The 24,813-nt window shown below is 40.1% G+C and overlaps 1 protein-coding gene across 1 annotated transcript; it reads left to right on the plus strand.

Annotated features, from left to right (window-relative positions):
* Window positions 1–16,431: 16,431 nt before the first annotated feature.
* LOC106607825 (cyclic AMP-dependent transcription factor ATF-3) lies at window positions 16,432–20,273 on the plus strand. Its single transcript, XM_014205217.3, has 4 exons — window positions 16,432–16,569; window positions 17,285–17,539; window positions 17,816–17,923; window positions 18,283–20,273. Exons 2-4 carry the CDS (start codon window positions 17,294–17,296, stop codon window positions 18,529–18,531), a joined length of 603 nt encoding a protein of 200 aa, XP_014060692.1. The 5' UTR covers window positions 16,432–16,569; window positions 17,285–17,293; the 3' UTR covers window positions 18,532–20,273.
* The last annotated feature ends 4,540 nt before the right edge of the window (window positions 20,274–24,813 follow it).

Genomic DNA, 24,813 nt, shown 5'->3' on the forward strand with positions numbered 1-24,813 from the left:
GTTTTTGTCCTACCTTTACTGATCTGTTCCCCCAATGCTTAAAAAGTCAGCCAGACAACCCTCCCTGAATCAGGTAATTTTCCTGTGCCATTATGAAGAAAATCCTGAAAGCCTTATCCCACTTTACATAGCTGTTGCTTTGGTACATTAAAGCTGAAATCTGCCAAAGGAGCCACTGACTGCCCCAGGAGCATTTGTTGTTTTTGTTTTGAGGAAATGAGCACCCAGCATTGTGGTGTAAAAAAAAATCCAAATACATACTTTGCTGTTCTATCGCTCGTGCAATGATGTCCGAGGGATTTTTGTTGTTGTTTGAAGTAAAGTCTTTGTTGTAATATGTGTTGTTCCACCAATTAGGTGCCTTTTTGAGTAGTGTAACTTTGCGAGAAACTTTTAGAGAAAAAAAGGCCCAGTTTTACAGTATTTCACCTAATTTTAACATTCTGCAATAAAGAGCACACATTCATCATAACTATTTTACCACATCAACAGGTAAAAATAAAAACCATAGTAAGTGCCAAATAAAGTGACTTCATTTTAAATCAGCCATAAATCCTCTTGTGGCGGGGTAATGGAAGCTTGTGTGCAGCAGGAAAGGGCAATTTAATTCAAGCGTAAAATATTTCTAGCCTGTATCTATGGCTAACAGGGTTGACGTGCTATGCTTGTCCCTCGCTGTTTTCCACCACAAAACACCAGGTTGTATTTTTTTATATATATATATATTTTTTTTTATGACAAATAACATAATTCTATATATCAGAATTTTGACATGTCCATCATTGTCTCACGTCAGATCAGTGCAGATGGCTGTCGCACTGACCTGAGATAAAGGGAGATGTTACAATGCTGAATTTTGGCACGCCTATCTAGATAATCCTGATTTATGGAATTCTCTATGTGGTCTATATTTAAGAGCACTTATTTTAATATAACAGCTTTTAAAATGCAATATTTGTGCACAATTTCTACTTAAAATATCAAAGGGCACTCCAGATCCTTTGAACAATATCGCAAATGAAGTCGGCAGTTTCACTGCTATGGATTGCAGCTTTAAGCATAACAAAGTGAACCAACTGTCAGTTTGAGTTTAAAACAGATGTCCTAATAGTTTTTCCTTTCTATTACTGTTGTTGAGGAATCAGTGTACAAAACATTAGGAACACCTTCTCTTTCCATAAGACTGACCAGGTGAAAGCTATGATCCCATATTGATGTCACTAGTTAAATCCACTTCAATCAGTGTAGATGAATTGGACGAGACAGGTTAAAGAAGGATTTTTGAGATATCCAGTGCTGTGCCATCTAGGCTGCAATTCCGCATTCAACCTCTAGGTCTACTTTCTGTTCAACAATGTTCAGTACTTCACTGCACTATTGACTTCATCTACTTTGTCTCTGTCTTTGAAATGTCAATGTTTTTTCTTAAATCATGGAAACTGGAAATGTTCTCATATTTCTGTTAGGGAATGGGGGTGGGCCTTAAAGTTAACCTTGAGGTTTGTTTGGGTACTTGAAGTGAGAATGTAAGCCTGTCTATTTCCTCTTTTGAAACATAACATTCTGAATGACAACAGAAAATGTAAGTACTGTAGCATTGACATTGAAAATTATTATAAAATATCACGATTTACTATATTCAGTTTCACTTTGATTTGTGTTTCCTAATATAAATGTAGGTAACTATTTTATGGACCACTTTGCTTCAGGGTCATACTGTAGTGTCTCGCTAGAAGTTCCTTTGCTCAGCAGCAGAGGGCAGCACAGAACAGTAAGGACTAACACTATACTGGACTCCCATTGCGTCAATACTGCCACTGCCAATTAACATGTATGATGGATCAATACTGCCCCTGCCAATAAACATGTATGATTGATCAATATTGCCCCTGCCAATAAACATGTATGATGGATCAATATTGCCCCTGCCAATAAACATGTATGATGGATCAATATTGCCCCTGCCAATAAACATGTATGATGGATCAATATTGCCCCTGCCAATAAACATGTATGATGGATCAATATTGCCCCTGCCAATAAACATGTATGATGGATCAATATTGCCCCTGCCAATAAACATGTATGATGGATCAATATTGCCCCTGCCAATAAATATGTATGATGGATCAATACTGCCCCTGCCAATAAACATGTATGATGGATCAATATTGCCCCTGCCAATAAACATGTATGATGGATCAATACTGCCCCTGGCAATTAACCTATATGATGGATCAATACTGCCCCTGCCAATAAACATGTATGATGGATCAATACTGCCCCTGCCAATAAACATGTATGATGGATCAATATTGCCCCTGCCAATTAACATGTATGATGGATCAATACTGCCCCTGCCAATAAACATGTATGATGGATCAATACTTCCCCTGCCAATAAACATGTATGATGGATCAATATTGCCCCTGCCAATTAACGTGTATGATGGATCAATACTGCCCCTGCCAATAAACATGTATGATGGATCAATACTGCCCCTGCCAATAAACATGTATGATGGATCAATACTGCCCCTTTCAATTAACATATATGATGGATCAAGTAGGCTACATCTCTATCAAATGCTTTTGGGACAAACATTTGATTAACTTCCTTGGTCTTATTTATTTCACAAATGTATCTCCCACCATGATTTATAAAGTTAAAGCTCAAAAGTGACCTATAACATACAATATTTTGTGTACTTTACTTGTTTTTGAAACATCACCATTTATTACGAGTTCTAGAAAATACTGATGGCAAACAAAACCTTATTAACCTTTGCTTCTCAAAATTGTAAAGTGTGATTAGATGTAAAGTATTTGTTGTATTGATAATATGTTAAGTTGCCGAGATATACTAAAAACAATTAAAAGGGATCATAAAAGTAGTAAGTAAAGAAATAAAGTCTATGTTCCTATCAGGTGAAACATGTACTGCACTGACACAAATGACTGATGACTGGCTGAAAGACATTGGTAATAATAAGACAGTGGGAGCTGTATTGTAGATTTCAGTGAAGCCTTTGATATTATTGACTGTCATTTGTTATTGGAAAAACTAATGTGTTATGGCTTTACAACATCTGCCATATCTTGGATAGAGAGCCATCTATCTATTAGAACAGGGTTTTCTTTAATGGGAGGTTCTCTGACGTAAAACATGTCAAGCGTGGTATTCCAAAAGGGAGCTATCTTGGCCCTTTACTGTTTCCTCATTAATGATCTACCACTGGCCTTAAACAAAGCCTGTGTGTCTATGTATGCAGATGTTTCAACACTATAGAGTGCCTTCAGAACGTATTCACACCCCTTTTCTTTTTCCACATTTTGTTGTGTTACAAAGTGGGATTAAAATGTATTTAATTGTAATTTTTGGTCAACGATCTACACAAAATACTCTAATGTCAATGTGGAAGAAGAATTGTAACATTAAACATTTATGAAAAATAAAACACTAATATATCTTGATTAGATAAGTATTCACCCCCCTGAAAGAATTCATGTTAGAAACACCTTTGGCAGTGATTACAGCTGTTTCTGGGTACGTCTAAGAGCTTTGCATACCTGGATTGTACAATATTTGCCCATTATTCTTTAAAAGAAAAATCTTAAAGCTCTGTCAAGTTGGTTGTTGATCATTGCTGGAATGCATTTTCAGGTCTTGCCATAGATTTTCAAACTGATTTAAGTCAAAACTTTAACTAGGCCATTCAGGAACATTCAATGTCGTCTTATTAAGAAACTCCAGTGTAGATTTGGCCTTATGTTTTAGGGTATTGTCCTGCTGAAAAGTGAATTTGTCTCCTCTGTGTCTGTTGGAAAGAAGACTGAACCAGGTTTTCCTCTAGGATTTTGCCTGTGCTTAGCTGTATTCCATTTCTTTTAATACCCCCCCTCAAAAAACTCCCTAGTCTTTGCCCATGACAAGCATACCCATAACATGATGCAGCCACAGCCATGTTTGAAATATGAACAGTGGTACTCAGTGATATATTGGATTTGCCACAAACATAACGCTTTGTATTCAGGACAAAAAGTTAATTTCTTAGCCACATTTTTTGCAGTATTACTTAAGTGCGTTGTTGCAAACAGGATGCATGTTTTGGAATATTTTTATTCGGTGTAGGCTTCCTTCTTTTCACTCAGTCAATTAGGTTAGTACTGTGGAGTAAATACAATGTTGTTGATCCATCCTCAGTTTTCTCCTTTCGCTGTTTTAAAATCACCATTGGCCTCATGGTGAAATCTCTGAGCAGTTCCCTTCCTCTCCGGCAACTGAGTTAGGAAGGACACCTGTATGACTGGATTTATTGATACACCATCTAAAGCCTAATGAATAACTTCATCACGCTGAAAGGGATATTCAACATCTGCTTTTTTATTTTAACACATCTACCAATCGGTTCCCTTCTTTGCTGAGTTAGGAAGGACTTATTCTGTGTTTTGAAAAACCTCCCTGGTCTTTGTGGTTGAACCTGTGCTTGAAATTCACTACTTGATTGAAGGACCTTACAGATAATTGTATGTGTGCGGTACAGAAATGGGGTAGTCATTCAAAAATCATGTCAACCACTATTATTGAACACAGAATAAGTCCATGCAACTTATTATGTGATTTGTTAAGCACATTTTTACTCCTGCATTTATTTAGGATAGCCATAACAAAGGGGTTTAATATTTTTTGACTCAAGACATTTCAGCTTTCTGAAAGCACTGTACATGTCAGCATCCCAAGCTAGTGAAATCTCTGCAGCCCTAAACAAAACGTTGCAGTCAGTTGTAGAATGGGTTGCTAGGAATAAACTAGTCCTGATCATAACTAAAAACCAAAAGCATTGCATTTGGTACAAATGATTCCCTAAGTACTGGACCTCATCTGAATATGGTAATGAATAATGTGGCTGTTGAGCAAGTAGAGGAGACCAAACTTCTTGGTGATACCTTAGATTGTAAACTGTCATAGTCAAGGTGTATTGATTATATTGTTGTAAAGATGCAGAGAAGTATGTCTGTGATAGAGGTGCTCTGCATTTTTAACATAACATTTGACCAAACAAGTCTTGCAGCCTCTGCTTTTGTCACATCTTGACTATTGCCTGGTTATATGGCCAGAAGCTGCAAAAAAGGACCTAAGAAAGCCCAGAACAGCATGTCTTTCCCTTCATTGTACACAGAGGACTAAAGTCAGTCCAGCCTGACTCAAAGTAGAGGAGAGATTGACTGCATTATTTCTTGTAAGTAACATCAATGTGTTGAAAATTCCAAATTGTTTGTATAATCAACTTACATACAGCTCTAAAACCAACACTTACCCCACCAGTCTTGCCACCAGGGGACTCTTCACAGTCCCCAAATCCAGAACGTACTCAAATCAACGCACCGTGTTGTATCAATCGATGGTTGCATGGAACTCAATTCCAACTCGGATCACTCAGGCAAGTAGCAAAGTTATCTTAAAAAAACAAGTGAAGCAAAACCTCCCGGCACAACACCACTGACCTTGTATGACCTAAAAACCTGTATGTACAGGTAACTGCCAAAATAACGTAAACACTTGAGTGAATGAGGGATACAAAGTATATTGAAAGCAGGTGCTTCTACACAGGTGTGGTTCCTGAGTTGATTAAGCAATTAACATCCCATCATGCTTAGGGTCATGTATAGAAATGCTTGTCAGGCCATTATTTTGGCTACCATGTCTATGCCCCCATAGGATGACAATGCCACCATCCACAGGGCACGAGTGGTCACTGAATGGTTTGATGAGCATGAAAACCATATGCCATGGCCATCTCAGTCACCAGATCTCAACCCAGTTGAACACTTATGGGAGATCCTGGAGCGGCGCCAAGACAGCGGTTTTCCACCACCATCAACAAAACACCAAATGATAACATTTCTCATGGAAAAATTATGTGGCCTCCCTGCGACAGAGTTCCAGACACTTGTAGAATCTATGGCAAGGGGCATTGAATCTGTTCATGTTCATGGTGGCCCAATGCCCTATTAAGACACTATGGTGTTGGTGTTTCCTTTATTTTGTCAGTTACCTGTATATGCTGTATATGAATATGGTGTATGCAGTACAGGACTTTTTTAGTTGTATTGTTCTTATTTTAAATTTAGTGACTGTTCTTGTCTATTAGTATTATGCATTTTGTCATGTTTCATGTTTTGTGTGGACCCCAGGAAGAGTAGCTGCTGCTTCTGCAACAGCTAATGGGGATACAAAATATCAAATACGAACAAAGACTTTTATTTCTGTTGCAATGAAAGAAGGCATGTTCGTCACACACCCACTCATCAGTGCGTCTAGTGATTTGGAAGAGTAGACTGCAACTAGACTGTGGTTTTACATTGTGCTATTTATGTCCTCAACACAGTCGGCGGTTTATGAAACATAGACATGAAAGAAAATTAATTCCTAAAGAACAAAAGAGTGTAAGATTGTGACTGATCTGGTGGTGCCATTATGGCACTTCTCTAATGGCCCTAGTCAAGGTTCCCAGAGTTTCATAACAAAGCTTTCCAGTCAGAGACCTGGAGCAAGGCTAAATAAAGGACAGTGTGCACTCAAGTCCATGGTTAATATGGGTTAAGTGATGCTATAAGTAATAGCAATCATTTGCCAATTGTGTGGCATGGGGAGAAACTGGTCTAGTCATACTGACGAAAGCAGTTTTGGTGCCTAAATAAAGGGGTAGTGTAAATGTCCTTAATGGATGCTTTGTTACATAAAGCAATTAAATGTGCTGAGTAATTGTTAGGGTATTTTCCACCACGCACATTCACAAATAGCTCACCTCCAATCACATGACTTGTTGTGAGTGTGCCCTTTCTTGTGTGCTTGCCAGCTAACAGGAAATTCCCCTATCACATGACTGTGGTCAAAAAGCTGAAGGCATGAAGGCAGACATCCTGGAACATTATGGGAGATACTTTTGGTAAACATTTCAGAGATGTTGCGTCAGACATTTTCCTTGCTCTTTCCTACTCTGAGAATGACTAAGCAGGTTTATATATTAGAATGTAACAGTACTAGTTTGCATAACTAATTGCAATAGCATGTTGTTACAGAGCATATTGTAGAAAGATTGAGGTCATTACATTTCTGTCCTCAGACTACCTTCAAACCTCAGGTTTTCCAAACTTTTAGTTTTTTTGTGATACATTTTTTTACATTTTATTAACAGATGGTTATTTAGTCATAGAATTGTCTATAGTTAAATGGCTATGGTTTCAGAAAATAAAAAAGGGACATTGTGACTGGCATGATATAACATAACCCTAACCCTAACCTTAACCTCAACCCTAATCTTAACCTAACCTAACCATAACCAATGAAGTTTAACATGTGTTCGCTGGTCAGTCATGTCCCTTTAGTTTTTTTCAGCAAAAAATATATGGCTTTGTTAAGAACTCAAACCTTGTATTCTTTCTCGATTAAACTGACAGTGACACACAGTAAGGCTGGACAACATTAGCTACTAACAGATAACACAAACTAATACATTCTGGTATTGTATTGTAGATATCAGTGGCGGTCTGTTCCATTTAAGATTAGGGAGGACGATTTTTTTTAGGGAGGCCTTTTCTATTACAGCATATTGGATGACTGTTAATCATTTTCCATTCATCCAGCTCAATGTAACATCGATAGGTTTAGGCTAGCTACTACATGATACCCGAATTTGCCTTATACCGATCATGAGGTTGCTACAACTTAGCCAACAAATGAAAGTTCACAACATAAGATAACAGATAAAGAGCCAGATTGGAGTAATCAAGGTGACAGACAGGGACTCATTCAATATCGCATTGCACTCGCTTGCCTGCACCTAGCTGATCTGAAGTGTAATCATTAGTCCAAACATGAGAGTTTCTATTAGACAAATTCAGGTAGGTTGCTCTCCGTTTCATTCTGTTTGGTTCAGTTTAAGATACGTTTTGCAACAGAATCGGTGAAATGAATACAACCTTGATCATCCGCACACACAGTTCACTTTCATAGCAGCCACATACAGCATCATCACTTTGCTAGATGTATAATTAATTTTCGCATCTACACACTCTCCCTCCTATCACATTTTCCCTTCGCTCGTGGACTTAAGTGCACAACACAACTCTGTCCAGGCGCAAAAACCTCTTCAAGCCAAACCTTCACACCATAACCACTAACAGCTACACAGCCTACATCGTTGTCACCACATTAACGATATAGTCAACAAACTAGAACTAACATGTTAGTAAACCCACAATCCAATCCATTTGTACAATCACGCAGTACAGTGTACAGCAAGCAGTTTACCAGTTACACCGGCGGGCCCCGGTGACAATACATTAATTAAACAGAAAGCCTTCCTTGAATTGGAAGAGTTTTAGTGTTGGATAGCCTTAGCCAGCTAGCTAACATAAATAGCATTTTTCTCTGTTTGAGTCAGGTTGTTGAGTAGGAAATAATTGCTGCATTAGCTAAGTAAGTGAAAGGTAAACTAAGAAGAAAAAATACAACGATATCTCTTTCTCTCTCTGCTGCTTCTCCTTAATGTTTTTGAAAATATATATATTTTTTAAACTGTTCAACTATTGTCTTTCTGTCTCTTTGAGTCAACTACTCACCACACGGTATGCACTGCAGTGGACCTTCATTGCAAAACAGTGTGTTTTAATCCATTATTTGGTGACGTGAAAATATTTACTTTAGCTTTAAATAAAATTCACTGAGTAGGATGGTCCTCCCCTTCCTCCTCTGAGGAGCCTCCACTGGTACATATTGATGTGTATGCTGTAATGAAATTAGTGTAGTACATTAGTGAAAATGTGAATGTTTTATGACCCAATTCAAACCAATAATAAAATATATTGTTTATTACACTATCTCTAGCATTTTGACACTAGTGGGTTACTTTTGAATATCTGTTCTACTTAACTTAATCCTTCAATCTTAAATGTCTGCTTCTCCAGCAATGAAGTGTGAGTCATCACAACTGGTAATGAATCACCAGAACCTTCCCTGTCAAAAGACTTAGCTCACCTTTCTTCCTATCAAACCCATAACAATAACAACCCTTATCAAAGTATCACAAGCCTCTGCTGAGGCTGTGGTTTCAAGTGAAATAGGCAATTTATTATCTCTTTATCGCATACAGCATGTTGGGAGAGAAATGGTTCCCAACTTCAACTGTAGGCTACCGTAGCTTTATAAATAATAATGAGAAGTATTTCAAACTAATCTAAAAGCAATGTAATCTAAACCATGTGCTAGACTTGTTTACCAGCCATGTGTCTTTGGCAGCCCTTATCAGAGGGTTGGCTGTAAGCGTGCTAACGGAGCAGCCTGTTCAGAGCAGAGATTCCATTTGCTCAGGCCCTGTGTGTGTGTGTGTGTGTGTGTGTGTGTGTGTGTGTGTGTGTGTGTGTGTGTGTGTGTGTGTGTGTGTGTGTGTGTGTGTGTGTGTTTTTTTTATTGATTTCTTAAACCAGTCCCTGGAGTAATCTCTGCCCCAAGTCCAGATTGGTCCCGGGCCAGTGTTCTCATTAACGAATCACAGCGGCTGTGATGATGCACGCTGCAGTCACACCACAGATTGGAGAGATGATGTCACCTCACCTGAGGAATCCTGTTGGCTAAAGACCCCATAATGGCAGGCTCAAGCAATGAGCATTCATTTGATCCCTACTTCAAAACAGTGAAGTTACAACAAAGAATCACATGGCTGTCCTCATATGACGCCGCTTCTGCAAGTTGTGAAGAGTATGAGTTATTGTAACAATTCATTAGAAATGAATGCCAGTAAATCAGTGATACAATCTAGATATATATATCTCTCTGGATATACTGTCCCCGTCCATACAGCCATCGGGATTCTCTGTACATCGTGCGGACAGGAAGAAAGAACTCTCCGGAAAATAGAACGGGGGAGGTGTATGTTTCATGATTAACTATTCATGATGTGATTGTGGTAAAGTACAGGAAGTACAGTCCTTTTGTTTCCCGATCTGGAATACCTCACTATCAAATGCAGACTCTGGTTATTGTCACGGAAGTGTATATTCTACTACACTGAACTACACTGGTCTTTTTTTTCTTCTTCTTTTAAGGGGGTAGATCAGCTTTAATATTGCAGATAGATTGTAGTTTCCATCAATGAAATTGTCGGCACTGGCAGCTTCATTAAAAAGTACCCGCAAAACACCAGTCTCAATGTCAACAGTGAAGAGGCAACTCCGGGATGCTGGCTTCTAGGCAGAGTTCCTCTGTCCAGTGTCTGTGTTCTTTTGCCCATCTTAATCTTTTATTTTTATTGGCCAGTCTGAGATATGGCTTTTTCTTTGCAACTCTGCCTAGAAGGCCAGCATGCCGGAGTCGCCTCTTCACTGTTGACGTTGAGACCGGTGTTTTGCAGGTACTATTTAATGAAGCTACCAGTTCAGGACTTGTGAGGCATCTAGCCTTTTAAAATTATAAACTTGGATTAGCTAACACAACATGCCATTGGAACACAGGAGTGATGGTTGCTGATAATGGGCTTCTGTACGTCTATGTAGATATTCCATTAAAATAAACAGCAGTTTCCAGCTACAATAGTCATTTACAACATTAACAATGTCTGCACTGTATTTCTGATCAATTTGATGTTATTTTAATGGACAAAAAATTTGCTTTTCTTTCAAAGAAAAGGACATTTCTAAGTGACCCCAAACGGTAGTGGATGAATGTCAACAACCTTTTTAGCTGACATGTTCTCAACCCTGATTCTGCAACTCATCCACTGCTTCCAGGTAAACAACCTACAGTACTGGGGCTGCGTGTGAAGAATGTGTTGCCAAGTTCATGTAACCAGTCTACAAATTACACTGAAATAATACAATGCAGGGAGCCTAGCTGCAAAAGGAAATGAGGTCAGGGCCTGTGAAGGGCTTGGGAATCCTAGTCGAGGCTTGCCCTCTGCTGCCTGCCCTGCCTGTCTGCATGCCTAGGATGAAAGTCCATTAGGTGGGAGGGCGTTGCTATGGCTGCAGCCGGGTAAACACAAACACAGGGATGGGATCTGGGCTGCGTTCAAGGGTGAGCGCACTAGAGGAGGTAGTACTGATTTAACTGGGGCGTGCTTTATAAATAACTATGACTTCTGCTGTCCATGCACGATGCCAATGTACAGTGTTGAGAAAGCTACAAACGATTATTTAAAGGCTACCGTGTCAGTCAACGTCCCGAACGTAGTGAGCTCATCTCGCCAACTTTGGCTTTGTGAAAGTGCAACGTCACAGAGTGTCACTGAGACTATTTACATCTAGACTAATTTTTGCCCTCACCTTTTCCAGCCATTGCTCACAGGATGCTTTTAGCTGCAATAGTGGTTGCGATGAAGGGCAGTACATGTTAGTTCCTGATTTCAGTGACCTTTGTAACAGTGACCTTTGTAAATATTAAAGGATGGTTACTGCTAACCATCCTTTAATATTTGTATTAAAAGATAGTCCTAATTTATGGCCTCATAATACTGAGGCCTTGAACAATGTCTCTGAATATCGCTAGGGTTTCCCTAGATCTCATACTGTATCAAATTATCTGGAGAATTCTCTGACACTCACTGTTCACTATACTCATTAAGACACCTCATGGGTTATGGCCTCAGCAACACTAGATAACTATCAACTAACCAGCTATGATGGACCAAGAGGCATGTGAACACATTCTGTAAAGGAGAGAAACTAAATGAAGACACTTCTGAAGCCCCTCTTAATAAATACGCTGGCATTAGTGCTACAACAATGGTATGGTATAATATTGTTGATTAATAACATTAATAATAATTAATATAATATTCAATGGTCGTTTTAATATTATGTAATACATGTATTATTGTTATTTATATTATTACTACTACTATTACTCCTAATTCATTCATTTATCTTTATATTGTTGATTATGTTTGCCTATTTCTTCAGCAAATGTTCACAAAACAGGTTCCAAACAATCATGGCTGAATGCGTCAGCGAATTCTGGCTACTAATGATGGTGGGGGATATCTATAAACTACACATCCCCGCAAAACGAGACCCTACGATTTGTGTTAAATGTTTATATTTCGACGTTAATGCTCAATACCCGAACCGTAATATTACATACTTTTTAGATTACTCGGTGCAGGTGGATTGCAGTTCATGACTAATGTTCTGCGCCTTACTGGAATGTGGTGGTGATTCACTCAGATCGAAAGTGCTTCTTGTATAGCCTGACTGCCTACCCCTCGAACCCAGTTGAAATGATTTCTACCTTTTCTCTGTCGCGTGAACTTTGTTGAAAGCATGTTCCCTATTGATTCGTTTCCCACATTCCAGCTGGTTGTTTATAATACTAAAGGCAGGGTGAGTCGGCCACTTTACTTCCCGGAAACTACGTATTCTACTCCTTGTCAGAATCAACAAGTATCGACGTTTTTTTCAAGTAGGGAGAACCATGTTATGTTATGTAGGGTATATCACTATGGAGTATCAATATTGGAACGTCTATTGTAGCTGTCACATGACGAAATACAAGTTAAAGTGATGCCACAACAAAATAAATACTGAAAGTATTTGCTCCTATAATGAAACAAAATTAAGGGCAAAAAATGTAAATATATAGCCAAAATAGTCTACATATTACCCCTATTGAATAAACAAACAGAATAGAATATAAATGTATAATAAAATACATGACAATTCATCAAAATCATGACAGGCTTTATGGAATTGATATTTTATCTTGCAAAACAACTTTTATCAACTTACTCGACCTAAACTTTCCAAACTGTCCTGTAAAATGTGGCTTGACACAACAGCATAATGATTGGTATCCCAATGTATCTGCCCGAGTCTCCCTAGTGGCGCAGCAGTCTAAGACACTGCATGTCAGTGCTAGAGGCATCACTACAGACCCTGGTTTGATTCCAGGCTGTATCACAACTGGCCATGATTGGGAGTTCCGTAGGGCGGCGCACAATTGACCCAGCTTTGTCAGGGTTAGGGTTTGGCCGGGGTAGGCCACCATTTTAAATAAGAATTTGTTCTTAACTGACTTGACTAGTTAAATAAAATAAATAACAAACATCAACGTTTTGTGGACGTAAACCAGCAAGCCATAAGCTTGTATGGACACAAGTTTAGTAAATCAATTTGCTTTGTCATGATGGATGGACATTTATAGTTGCACAACATGAGTTAATGCTTAGCCTCAGACCATCATTTGCTAAAGAGATTTAGGGAATCAGAAACAGTCCGGAGAGATGGCTGCGTGTTTCACGCGTAATGAAACTTCATGAACGACTGGTCCTGCTTGCTTTTCACACGGTCCACAAACTGTGGTCACAGCTCATAACAAGAAGAGGCTAAAGTGTGACAAAATGACAAAACATCCTGCCTTTTCCAGAAACTTCTAAATTGATGAATAAGAGGACATAACTTAAGGAAGTAAATGTCTTCATATACCATGAGGAACAAAACATTAATTCAACATTTTCTATTGTCATACTCAATTGAGAGTCATCAAATGATATAGCAAGCCAGATTTTATCATACAGTATAAATAGCAAGTTGGGTTAGTATGTGATGGTATCACAGACCCAACGTCTTTTTGAGGGTCGGGCATGACCCTAGACCTTTGAAACACCTGTCTGCCTACGTATGGTGAGACGTAAAATACTATGACGTGATTATATCTTGGGAGTCCAGGCTGTCTAGATGCATTGGGTGATGTTGTATGTTTGGAAAACTGCTCAGGGTCTTTGGCTCAGCGTAACTGTTTATATGCCTTGAACTTTCTGAGAGGGTAAAAAACATATATCAACAACACTCAAATAACCATGACACATAAAGGTCCCAATGATCTCATCACCAGATAAGGTAAATCAAATCAATACATGTTGGTATAAAGAATCACTCTTCAAATGTACTTTGAGGTGTTGGTTAAACCTAAACATGCTGCCTTTCATGTTTCTTTTCTTTTCACTCAACTTTATGCAATAATTGTATATCCTCTTTATGGCTTTTTTAGGACACTTGCAGTGCTTAGAACACTTTGACTATTTTTGTATACACCCTTACATGTATTGCTAATTTAGCCTACAATTCACATTCAAAACATGTTAAGCCTAAGGTAAATATCCACGTTTGAGGAAGCCGTCTAGTTAACATTAACTTTCACAGGTAAAGTATGCCTCGGAGTCATGTTTATATGACTGTATGATGTCTACAAAGATTCCAATATGGAAAATCAACATAGTGATGTTTCCAATACTATGATCAGTGGTGTAAATTACTTAAGTAAAAATACTTTAAAGTACTACTTAAGGAGTTTTTTAGGGTATCTGTACTTTACTATTTATATTTTTGACAACTTTTACTTTTACTTCACTACATTCCTAAAGACAATAATGTACTTTTTACTCCATACATTTTCCCTGACACCCAAAGGTACTCATTACATTTTGAATGGCTAGCAGGACAGGAAAACTGTCAAATTCACGCACTTATCAAGAGAACATCCCTGGTCATCCCTATTGCCTCTGATCTGGCAGACTTATTATACACACAAATGCTTCGTTTGTAAATTATGTCTGAGTGTTGGAGAGTGCTGCTGGCTATCCTTAAATAAAAAATAAGACAATTGTGCCATCTGGTTTGCTAAATATAGGGAATTTGAAATTATTTATACTTTTACTTTTAATATTTGAGTATATTTTAGAAATTATTTACTTTTGATACTTAAGTATATTTAAAACCAAATACTTTTAGACTTTTGTTCAAGTAATAATTTACTGGGTGACTTTCAATTATACTTCAGTAATTTTCTCTTAAGGTATCTTTACTTTTACTAATGTATGACAATTGGGTACATTTTCCACCACTTACTATGATATGGCTCCCTGGTAACAATGTGTTTGTACAGAAACAAATGAAACCAGCAGCCAGCAGAAGGGGTAGCAATGATTAATGGTGGATAGGATAGAAAGGGGATAGGATAGAAAGTTTCCAGAACTCAAATGTAATAGCTGGGATCAGGCAAGGGAGGGGATGGGAGGGGAGACTGACCTGACTATCACCAGAAAGCCGCACTTCACATCAACTAGAGGAATGCAGTACTCGCTTACTCCACACTCCCAACCACCATTCTCCCAGAGGCCAGCACAGCTTGAACAGAGACAAAACTATAGTGAAACTCTTTCAAGTGAGCCACTACTACCAATGAACAATTATCAAGATTTCAAAAGCTATTTCATATTTTAAAACATAATTTTGAAAATCTCTTCATCCATCCTCACTTTATGTTTATGACATACAAAACACAATAAAACTAAAACTTACATTGCCCCCTTGCAAAAATATCGAAACCTCTTGAAATGCAAGTATGACTTAGAAGTTTATATCTTATATATAAGTATATAAAGTAAAACATTTAACATTTAACTAGCCTGAGAAACTAAAACTGATCTTATGTGTACCCACAACTGAAAGATTTTCCAACTAAGAAATGAAAGCAGTGAACCCTATATTACTTCACAGTCTCACTAGCATGGTTTGCCACAGTTTCCTATCAGTTTAATCTTGTTTTGGAATCAAGCAAAGATAACATGGATTTTATGCCTGTTATCTAGTCCTCCAAATATCAGTTTTTCCATGAGACCTAAATGAACTGTCCTCTCTGTAAGATTGAGACCATAGCTCATGCATGATATATATAAACTCCTGACATGTCCACCTGGCCACCCATAGCATTCAAGATTTGTAATTAACTTAAATTAATAACTACGTAATAAACGTGTAATTAACATCAGATCTACAATTATAATATTTCAATAATCTAAGTAATTTGGTTATAAGTAATACATAACATCCAAAAGCAACACAAAGCACACAAACAAATATAAAATAATTTACAGTACCTTGAATGGCAAATCCTTATTTTGAAAAAATTACTGTATTCAATGTACATTTACTTTATCCAGAAGCTAAATTCAGAAGCAATATGCTACTTCATGGAAGCTCCCTGATAAACTAGGTTTTATTGTTATTATTACTGTTATTATTATTTTTGCTAGTAGCCGAGATCATACCCTTGCACTGAATGCTAGATATGATATGACTGATATGTTAACAGGGCAAGCCCCTCACTGAGGAACTATTAATATTATTTTTCTCTAGCCCATAAAATGTATAGACTTGACAAGAAAACACCTCGGATCATTCAACTATTATGTCTGTATTTGCTCATTAGTATGAAATGTTACGACTTAAATTCCTTGGGCGTAAAGGGGGTTGAGCCTGCCCTTTTATGGTGTGCTACAAAGGGTTGCTGGATTGCATCATCGCAACTAAGCTTCCACAGTGCTATAAATAGGATGACGTCACTACGACCGGCCCACCAACTAGTAAATGCCGAAGAGTCCACTATAAAAAGGGGTGATGCAACGCTCAGTCAACAACTGTAACTTTCTTAACAGGACAGAAGAGTCTCACACCCAGGAGCCGAATAAATGCCTTTCACCGTCTAACACAATTTCTTCACTGAAAACATAATCAGGTAGGTCTATTTTCTTAATAAGAAGTTTCTTCCGGTGTGGGATCGAAGTGTTTTCAGAAGATCCGCCTAGGGTGCCCACAACAGCCGAAATGTTGCATAGTTTAAGACGGACCGATGTCCATTCATAAAGAAAACGGGTTTAAATGTACAATTCTTAGGCTACTCGTAACTTTTGTTTTTGTGAATTAAACTAGAGTTGATTTATATTTGTCTTATTAGTTATTTTGAAACTTGAATTATAAATGGACTGTGCTTATCCGACAACTGGGTTGATGTTACATTTACTGTCCCTAAAAGTGACACGCATTGTTACATTGTTTAACAGGGTGATTGTATTTGCCGGTATTGTTACATTGTTGGGTTACATTGTTGGCATGTTGGGCTACAATGTAGAAAACTTTAACTGCTGTGTCTGGTGGAATTGTAGCGACGTAGCCTCTAGGTATCACACCCATAACAGAGAACACGCTAGCCGTCTTTTTGTAGGCCTATATTATAAAATATTCCAATGGTATACATTTGCAAGAAACTATATTTTGAGCCAAATTGACGTGAATACACTTTTTCTATAAGCTTTTATTAATAGTCTTGCTCACTTGCCAAGATGTTGCTGCTCATTTGACGTTCTAATCAGTCCAGTGTCCAAGGGTTATTGTCTTGCTTTTGTTTCGATTTTAGTACGCGTTATGTGACAGAGCACCACTTTTTGTTTCAGTTTTTCATAATGATGCTTCAGCATCAGGGATTCAGCCTGTCCGAGATCAGCGCGTCAGCCTTTGTACCCTGCCTGTCCCCACCTGGAACACTCACGCTCGAGGACTTCACCAACTTCACTCCCCTGGTAAAGGAGGAGTTGCGCTACGCTATCCAGCACAGGCGGCTGTCCAACGGACTGAGTACCGATATCATGAGCGACTGTGCAAGCTCAAGTTCAGAAAGACAGTCCGAAGCCACAAGTGTCAAGAGACAGGTAAGGATGTCGACATTAGCCGCGTACTGTAATATCTACTCCTTTTCAGTTATTTTTTGGCCCCCATAAAGCCAATAGTAATTCTTACATAGTAATACATCTTATAGGGGCCTTTTTTTGTATAGGCCTACGTTTTCACTGAATCGTGTGAGATGGTGGTAAATTAATTCGTCGCTATACAGAACACTGTAATTACAGGTTCACCGACACATTTTGCACACACTAGTTTGGTGCTGTTATTCGAGGTTGTTCATTTTCCCAATGTGTGTTTATCAGGCGACCCCGGAGGAAAGCGAGAGGAGGAAAAGAAGACGAGAAAGAAACAAAGTAGCTGCTGCCAAATGTAGGAATAAGAAGAAGGAAAAAACTGATTGTCTACTAAAGGTAGGTTCAATATGTATTTTAAAGGGCAGTACAGCCTTATTATGATGGAGAGAGATTATACATTTTACCCAGAGGCTGCCAGACAGACTGTCAAGTGGTCTTTTGTGATTTATTAAGTAGACATACAGTGTTATATTATGCAATATCTTTATTTATTCAAAAGGTTTTTCAAATAAAATTAGAGCCTCATGAATGTGTCTCGGTGATACTTTCTATTTAATCTCCCATTATTTTTTTATTATTTAAGTGAAGGGTAGAGGTTCCCCCCCTGTAATTATTTGCAAATACACTAAACATAATTGAGTATTCAAAAGATGTACCAACATGGTTAACGGGATCTGACCAAACTACTATTCCAGGAGTCTGAGAAACTAGAGTTGGTGAACACTGAGTTGAAGGCCCAGATTGAGGAGCTGAAGAACCAGAAGCAGCAGTTAGTCTACATGTTGAACCTCCACCGGCCCACCTGCATCGTACGGGCCCAGAACGGCCAGACCCCTGAGGACGAGAGAAACCTGTTCATCCAGCAGATCAAGGAGGGAACCCTGCAGATGGGTCAGCTTGATCACCGCCACACTCCAGTGTCAACCGCTTGTGGCCATCTCTGATCCACCCACTCTGGGGTAGTAGGGTACTACTTAGACACTCAAGCACTCACCTTCCCCTGGCTACTGCACTCAAACCTGCATCAAGTGAAGCCTTCTGTCAGGCCATCAAAGCAAAGGAGCTTTACACGTTTCACTCTTCAACATAGTGACTGCAGCTGGGTTGGTGATAAGAGGAAGGACTGGACAGCACAAGGACGGACACCCCGTGTTCCACCTAGGGTGGCTTGGGCTGTTCCGGCACATAGGGCGAATGTCAAGGCACTAAAACATAGATACATCTAATGTATTTATTGTTTCCTTAAATGTTTAACACTTTTATTTGAGGTAAATTACTCATTCTCTATTTTTGTACTAAAGCATGATGTCAAAGTGGTAAAGGCACATGATTTTACTGGTCAGTTGAGATATATGCTTGTTGAGGGAAAATACTACTTGTATAAACTATCTTTATGGCACACAATACATGTGGAGAGATAGTAATGGCTGTGTACTGTGTGCGACATTGATAGCTGTGTTATTACTGTCATATTGAACGTTTTTCGCATACATAGTATGAAGTGTTTGCTGTTATTGAATATATTGTGTATTAGCTTTGGCTATAGCTCACTTTCTTCCCCTTTGACTTGCCTAACAAAAACCTCTGAAGCTGCTACTACTACTAACTCAGACTCTACAGGTATAGTTCATATCACAGGATCCCTCTAATAAGAGGACAATATAGGGAGGAGTGCATGTAATGTTGATTCACTTAGATAGCATTTCATTTAACTTACTGACAGACAATGGCACTGTTAGCCCCAGGAACTCCTTTCTTGAAAATCAGTCATTACATTTCTGTAAGCTGTATTCTGACTAGACCCTGATTTCGTCGTGATCTGTAGTATTTTCTCTGAAATGTTGAAGTTATGCTTTGTGTGTTTCCTATTACATTTTGTTCACATGTATAAAAGTGTGTATTTACTGTATAACATATATGTAAACCAACTTACACCTCCCTATTGTCTTCAAAAAGGTGTTTGTTTTGTGTTATTGAAGCTGGACATATAAAATAGAACCACTAGGTATAAGTAGCTAGATATCTAAGTGGAATTATTTAGCACTCTGCTTGTCTGAGGTTTTCACTTTGAAGTCTTGGAAGATTACATGAATTGCCTCAGTGTTTGGCTGCAATTACCAAGTCACTGCCAAACAACCACCTTCCCTCTCCCCTCAGTCCTTTGTGTATGCTGCGACGTCCTCTGGGTAGGCTCATTGCTCAAACAACAAATTTTTATGATCAATAGTAGCTTCTGTCGCTATATTTTGTAATGTCTCAAAATAACATGTGTGGTTTATGGTAAGGTAGTGTTTATCTGTGTGTGTTTGTGAGTAAACGGTTGAGAGGAAGACAGTGAGAGACGCAGGCGTCCATGTGTTTTATTTGTTTTTGTGTAGTTCAGTGTTTCATGTTCAAACAGGCATGCTAGTCATTGCTGGGGGCTTACTACTGAAATACTTCATTTGAAGGATGACACGCCTGTTTTATGTTCTTCAATACCTGTCTTGTTTTTCTGTTTCACCTTCCATTTTTTTTCTCTCACTTAAACATTGTTCACTAAAAGTATTTGAGTGTAATGCGAAATGTCACATTGTATCAAGTCCGGTAAAACCACAAGATGAAACCAATTAAGTACTCAATTCTATTCTGTCTTTTGATTTTTCTGTTTTTGATACTTTGTTAATAAATATATATATACTTCAAATGTTTTTGGTTTCTATTGTTTCTGGGGAGGGATTCACATTTTAGAAAAAAAAAAGTTTTTGCAAGGTATTCAATGGCATTGGTATACTGACATTGCATAGTTGTGATGCAAAATAAATATTCATGAACATGTTTAGCATCTCAGCACATTATTTGTGTTGGTGTTCATCTGAGGACAAGCCAGGACATGTCTCCCTCTAGAAGACTCATAATATTGAGGGCAGGCCAGGCCAGGCAGGGGAGAGACTGGAAGAGTGTGTTCTCCTGTGCCAGGCCTGCTCAGTATAGCTCAGTGGGTGTTATCTGATGAGATAGGCTGTGAAATAACGCTTCACTCAGAACACAAGTATCCCTCACTCCACCCCACCGTTGTGGTCCATATTCCATAAAAAGTAATATCCCATTTTTCTGATGGTGGTTTTTGATAACTACACAAATGAGTAACTCAAGACTCATAACAGCCAGAATGCAGCCAGACGGTGGGACGTCTTTATTCTTGTCACAGACTGCTACGGTAGATCAAATTACTGACCGTCCAGCGGTTTTCCTGTAATGTTTCTGTAGTATGATCTAAAATAAGGACGCGCGACAACGAGGTTCTAGCTCCAGCCTGTTTATTAACCTAACCCTCGCATGTCATACATAGGTACGGATACCCACAAGGGACATCCTACTACATCTTCCCCTCTCCCATGAACAACAACTCAACATGCATAACCACTGAAGCATAACTGAAATGCAATTTGGAAACCAGTATTATTCTCTAACATGCTACTTCACATCCTGAAACAGTATGAAAGCATTAAATCACACAGTATGAACATTAACTTAGGTACAGTCTCTTTTTGCTGGGTATGGTCCCCAACAGTATGTTTTCTCTTCACGTAACATAGTCTTTCAGCCACTCTGGTGGCTTCACATCCCTTTTTGGGTGCGCTTGTGGCTGTGTGAGCATTCTCTCTCCTTCACCCTCTATTTTTGCGTTGTCTGTGGCCTCAGTCTGTGTGGCTGGAAGAGCTCTGAGGTGTGTTTTGTTCCTTCGTACCTCTTCTGAGCCTGTGTCCACCACATAGGAGCGTGGGGCATCCGCTTTCCTCAGCACTATTGCTGGTGTCTTTGAGTTTGTAATCCACACACGTTGACCTTCGGTCAGCTCTGGCCTCTCCTTAGCACGGTGTCTCCGATTAAAGTCTCCAGTTTGCGTTTGTTTCAGCCGTTTGTCCCTCTCAGCGAAGGCCTTCCTGTTAGGCCATCAGGGTTTAAGCTGAGCCCGTGAGACAGGCAATGGGGAACTCAGCCTCCTGCCCATCAAGAGCTCGGCAGGCGACGGACGGCCCATGATGCAATGGTGTAACTCTGTAAGCTAACAGAGCCCTGTATGGATCCTTGTTCTTTTTCAGCAGTCCCTTGACTGTTTTCACAGCTCTCTCTGCCTCACCATTACTCTGTGCATGGTAGGGGCTACTGGTCACATGTGTGAAGTCATATTATGCGGTAAAAGCAGAAAAGGAACTTGCAGAGAACTGGGGAGCATTATCTGTAACCAGGACCTCAGCGACCCCTTGCCTGGAAAAAATTGACTTTAATCCATTGATAACACCAGCTGATATGGTTATGGGTGTCTTTGCTATTTCAATGTATCTTGAGTAGTAATCTACCACTAGCAGATAAGTGTCCTTTTTCCAATAGAACATATCTGCCCCTACCTTTTGCCATGGCCGTTTTGGCAGCTCCGTTGCCATCATTGGCTCCGGATGACAAGGTTGACATTTTGTACAGACCTCACACTGGGCCACCAGCTTGGAAATCTGAGTACTCAGACCAAGCCACCACACTGACTGTTGAGCCCTCAGTCTGCATTTGGTTATTCCCATGTCTAGCATTTCTGGTTGTAAAGTCTCTGGGATAACTATTCGTTGTCCTTTCATGAGAAGGTCTCCATTACAGTGGACAGTCACTTTGGTGCACCCAATAGGGCTTCAGCAGCTGAGGCAGTTCCTCCTGCCTGGGCCATCCCCTTTTGCACTGCTGCACTATCTGTCGGCAGATGTGGTCTCGTTGTTGTTCCTCTGCAGTCTGCTGCAGTTTGGTCTGAGATGCAGGTAGGCTGTCCCTTACTGCATTAATGGACACCTGTACCTCACCCTCTAGACTTTGCTCCTCCTCTGATAATGGACGTTTAATTGGGGTCCCTGAGAGTGCATCTGCTGTGATCAGTGCCTTCCCTGGCACATACACCATCTTGTAGGTGAACCTCAGTAATCTGAGGCGGAAGCGCAGAACTCTGGGAGGCAAGTTGTCCAGTGCTTTTGTCCCTAACAGAGCCAACAGTGGTTTGTGGTCAGTCTCTGCTGTAAACTGCAGGTCAATAAGGTTTTGGCTGAGCCTTTCACATGCCCATGTGATAGCCAACGCCTCCTTCTCTACTTGAGCATACCTCGGATGGGGCCACAGTGTCTCCTGACCCCTCCTGTCTCAGCCTCCAGTATTTATGCTGCAGTAGTTTATGTGTCGGGGGGCTAGGGTCAGTCTGTTACATCTGGAGTATTTCTCGTCTTATCCGGTGTCCTGTGTGAATTTAAATATGCTCTCTCTAATTCTCTCTTTCTTTCTTTCTTTCTTTCTTTCTTTCTTTCTTTCTTTCTTTCTTTTTCTTTCTTTCTTTCTCTCTCTTGGAGGACCTGAGCCCTAGGACGATGCCTCAGGACTACCTGGCATGATGACTCCTTGCTGTCCCCAGTCCACCTGGCCGTGCTGCTGCTCCAGTTTCAACTGTTCTGCGTGAGGCTATGGAACCCTGACCTGTTCACCGGACGTGCAACCTGTCCCAGACCTGCTGTCCCAGACCTGCTGGAACCCTGACCTGTTCACCGGATGTGCTACCTGTCCCAGACCTGCTGTTTTCAACTCTCTAGAGACAGCAGGAGCGGTAGAGATACTCTCAAAGATCGGCTATGAAAAAGCCAACTGACACTTACTCTTGAGTTGCTGACTTGTTGCACCCTCGACAACTACTATGATTATTATTATTTGACCATGCTGGTCATTTATGAACATTTGAACATCTTGGCCATGTCCTGTTATAATCTCCACCCGGCACAGCCAGAAGAGGACTGGCCACCCCTCATAGCCTGGTTCCTCTCTAGGTTTCTTCCTAGGTTTTGACCTTTCTAGGGAGTTTTTCCTAGCCACCGTGCTTCTACACCTGCATTGCTTGCTGTTTGGGGTTTTAGGCTGGGTTTCTGTACAGCACTTTGAGATATTAGCTGATGTAAGAAGGGCTATATAAATACATTTGATTTGATTTGACCTTTGCTCTGTCGGATAAGCTTCGGGAGATGTATGCTATTGGACGCCACGCCATGTTGTCCTGCATCTGTGTGAGGACCGCCCCAAGCCCAAAGGATGATGCATCTGCTGATACTTTTGTCTTAGCGTGGGGACGGTAATGGGCCAGCACTCTCTGTGAGGCCAGGTCTCCTTTGATTTTGTCCAATGCCACCTGTTGCATGTGACCCTATGACCAGTCATTCTCTTTGGCTAGTAAGTCTCTCAGAGGTTTGGTTGTATCTGAGAACTGTGGGAGGAACTTACCCACATATGTGGCCATGCCTAAGAAGGTCCTGACTTCAGCCACATTCTGGGGTCTGGGCATATCTGGGCATATCTGTGATGGCGCTGATCTTCTCCGGGTCCGGCTCAATTCCAGCTGCACTGATTTTGTGTCCCAAGTGCATTTTGTGTCCCAAGTGTATTTTGTGTCCCAAGTGCATTTTGTGTCCCAAGTGCAATTGCCATTGAGTGTCAGGCCAGTCTCCTGGAGTCGGGTCAGAACTGCTGTGAGCCTTACATCATGTTCTGCTCTGTCCCGTCTGCGCTTGAGCACATCGTCCGCGTGGACTATGACGCCACTCAGCCCATCCAACAGCTGGGACATGCGTCTTTGGAAATGCTCAGGACCGGAAGCGATTCCAAATATCAAAACATTAAAACAGTAACGGCCAAACGGTGTTATAAACGTTGTGAGTGCCCTACTCTCTGATGACAGCGGTATCTGCCAGAAACCTGAGCGGGCATCCAGATTTGTGAAGACTTGTGAGCCATCCAACTGAGCCAGTGACTGCTCCACTGATGGTAAGATGTGTCTCTCTCTGCAGAGTGCCTCATTCAAGTTAGTCATGTCCACACAGATCCTTATGTCCCCATTGGCTTTTGTGGATCACTTTCATCCCTGCACACCAGTCTGTGGGACTCTCTATTTTAGACACTGCCCCAATTTCTTCCATCCTCCCCAACTCTTCCTTTACTCTAGCCAATAAAGGGATAGGCACAATAGGTGGTAGGTGGTAAGGATAGGTGGTAAGGGCATAGGGGACAGCATCCTCTTTCAGGTGGATTTTGTAGTCACCTTCTATCCTTCCTAGACCAGAAAACACTTTTGGGAATTTCTTTTTGAAAACCTCACCTGGGTCCTCCAGTTCGCTCACTCTCTCAATGAGTTGCAATGCTTCAATTGCTGGCAGCCCCAGCAACGGTCTGGC

This window comes from Salmo salar, chromosome 06, assembly GCF_965601325.2.
Source record: "Salmo salar chromosome 06, fSalSal1, whole genome shotgun sequence".
In the NCBI taxonomy this organism is placed as follows: Eukaryota; Metazoa; Chordata; class Actinopteri; order Salmoniformes; family Salmonidae; genus Salmo; species Salmo salar.

Coding starts and splice junctions, on each gene's coding strand:
- LOC106607825 (XM_014205217.3), top strand. CDS start 17,294: ATGATGCTTCAGCATCAGGGATTCAGCCTGTCCGAGATCAGCGCGTCA. Junction 17,540..17,815: donor CCACAAGTGTCAAGAGACAG/GTAAGGATGTCG, acceptor TGTGTTTATCAG/GCGACCCCGGAGGAAAGCGA. Junction 17,924..18,282: donor AAACTGATTGTCTACTAAAG/GTAGGTTCAATA, acceptor CTACTATTCCAG/GAGTCTGAGAAACTAGAGTT.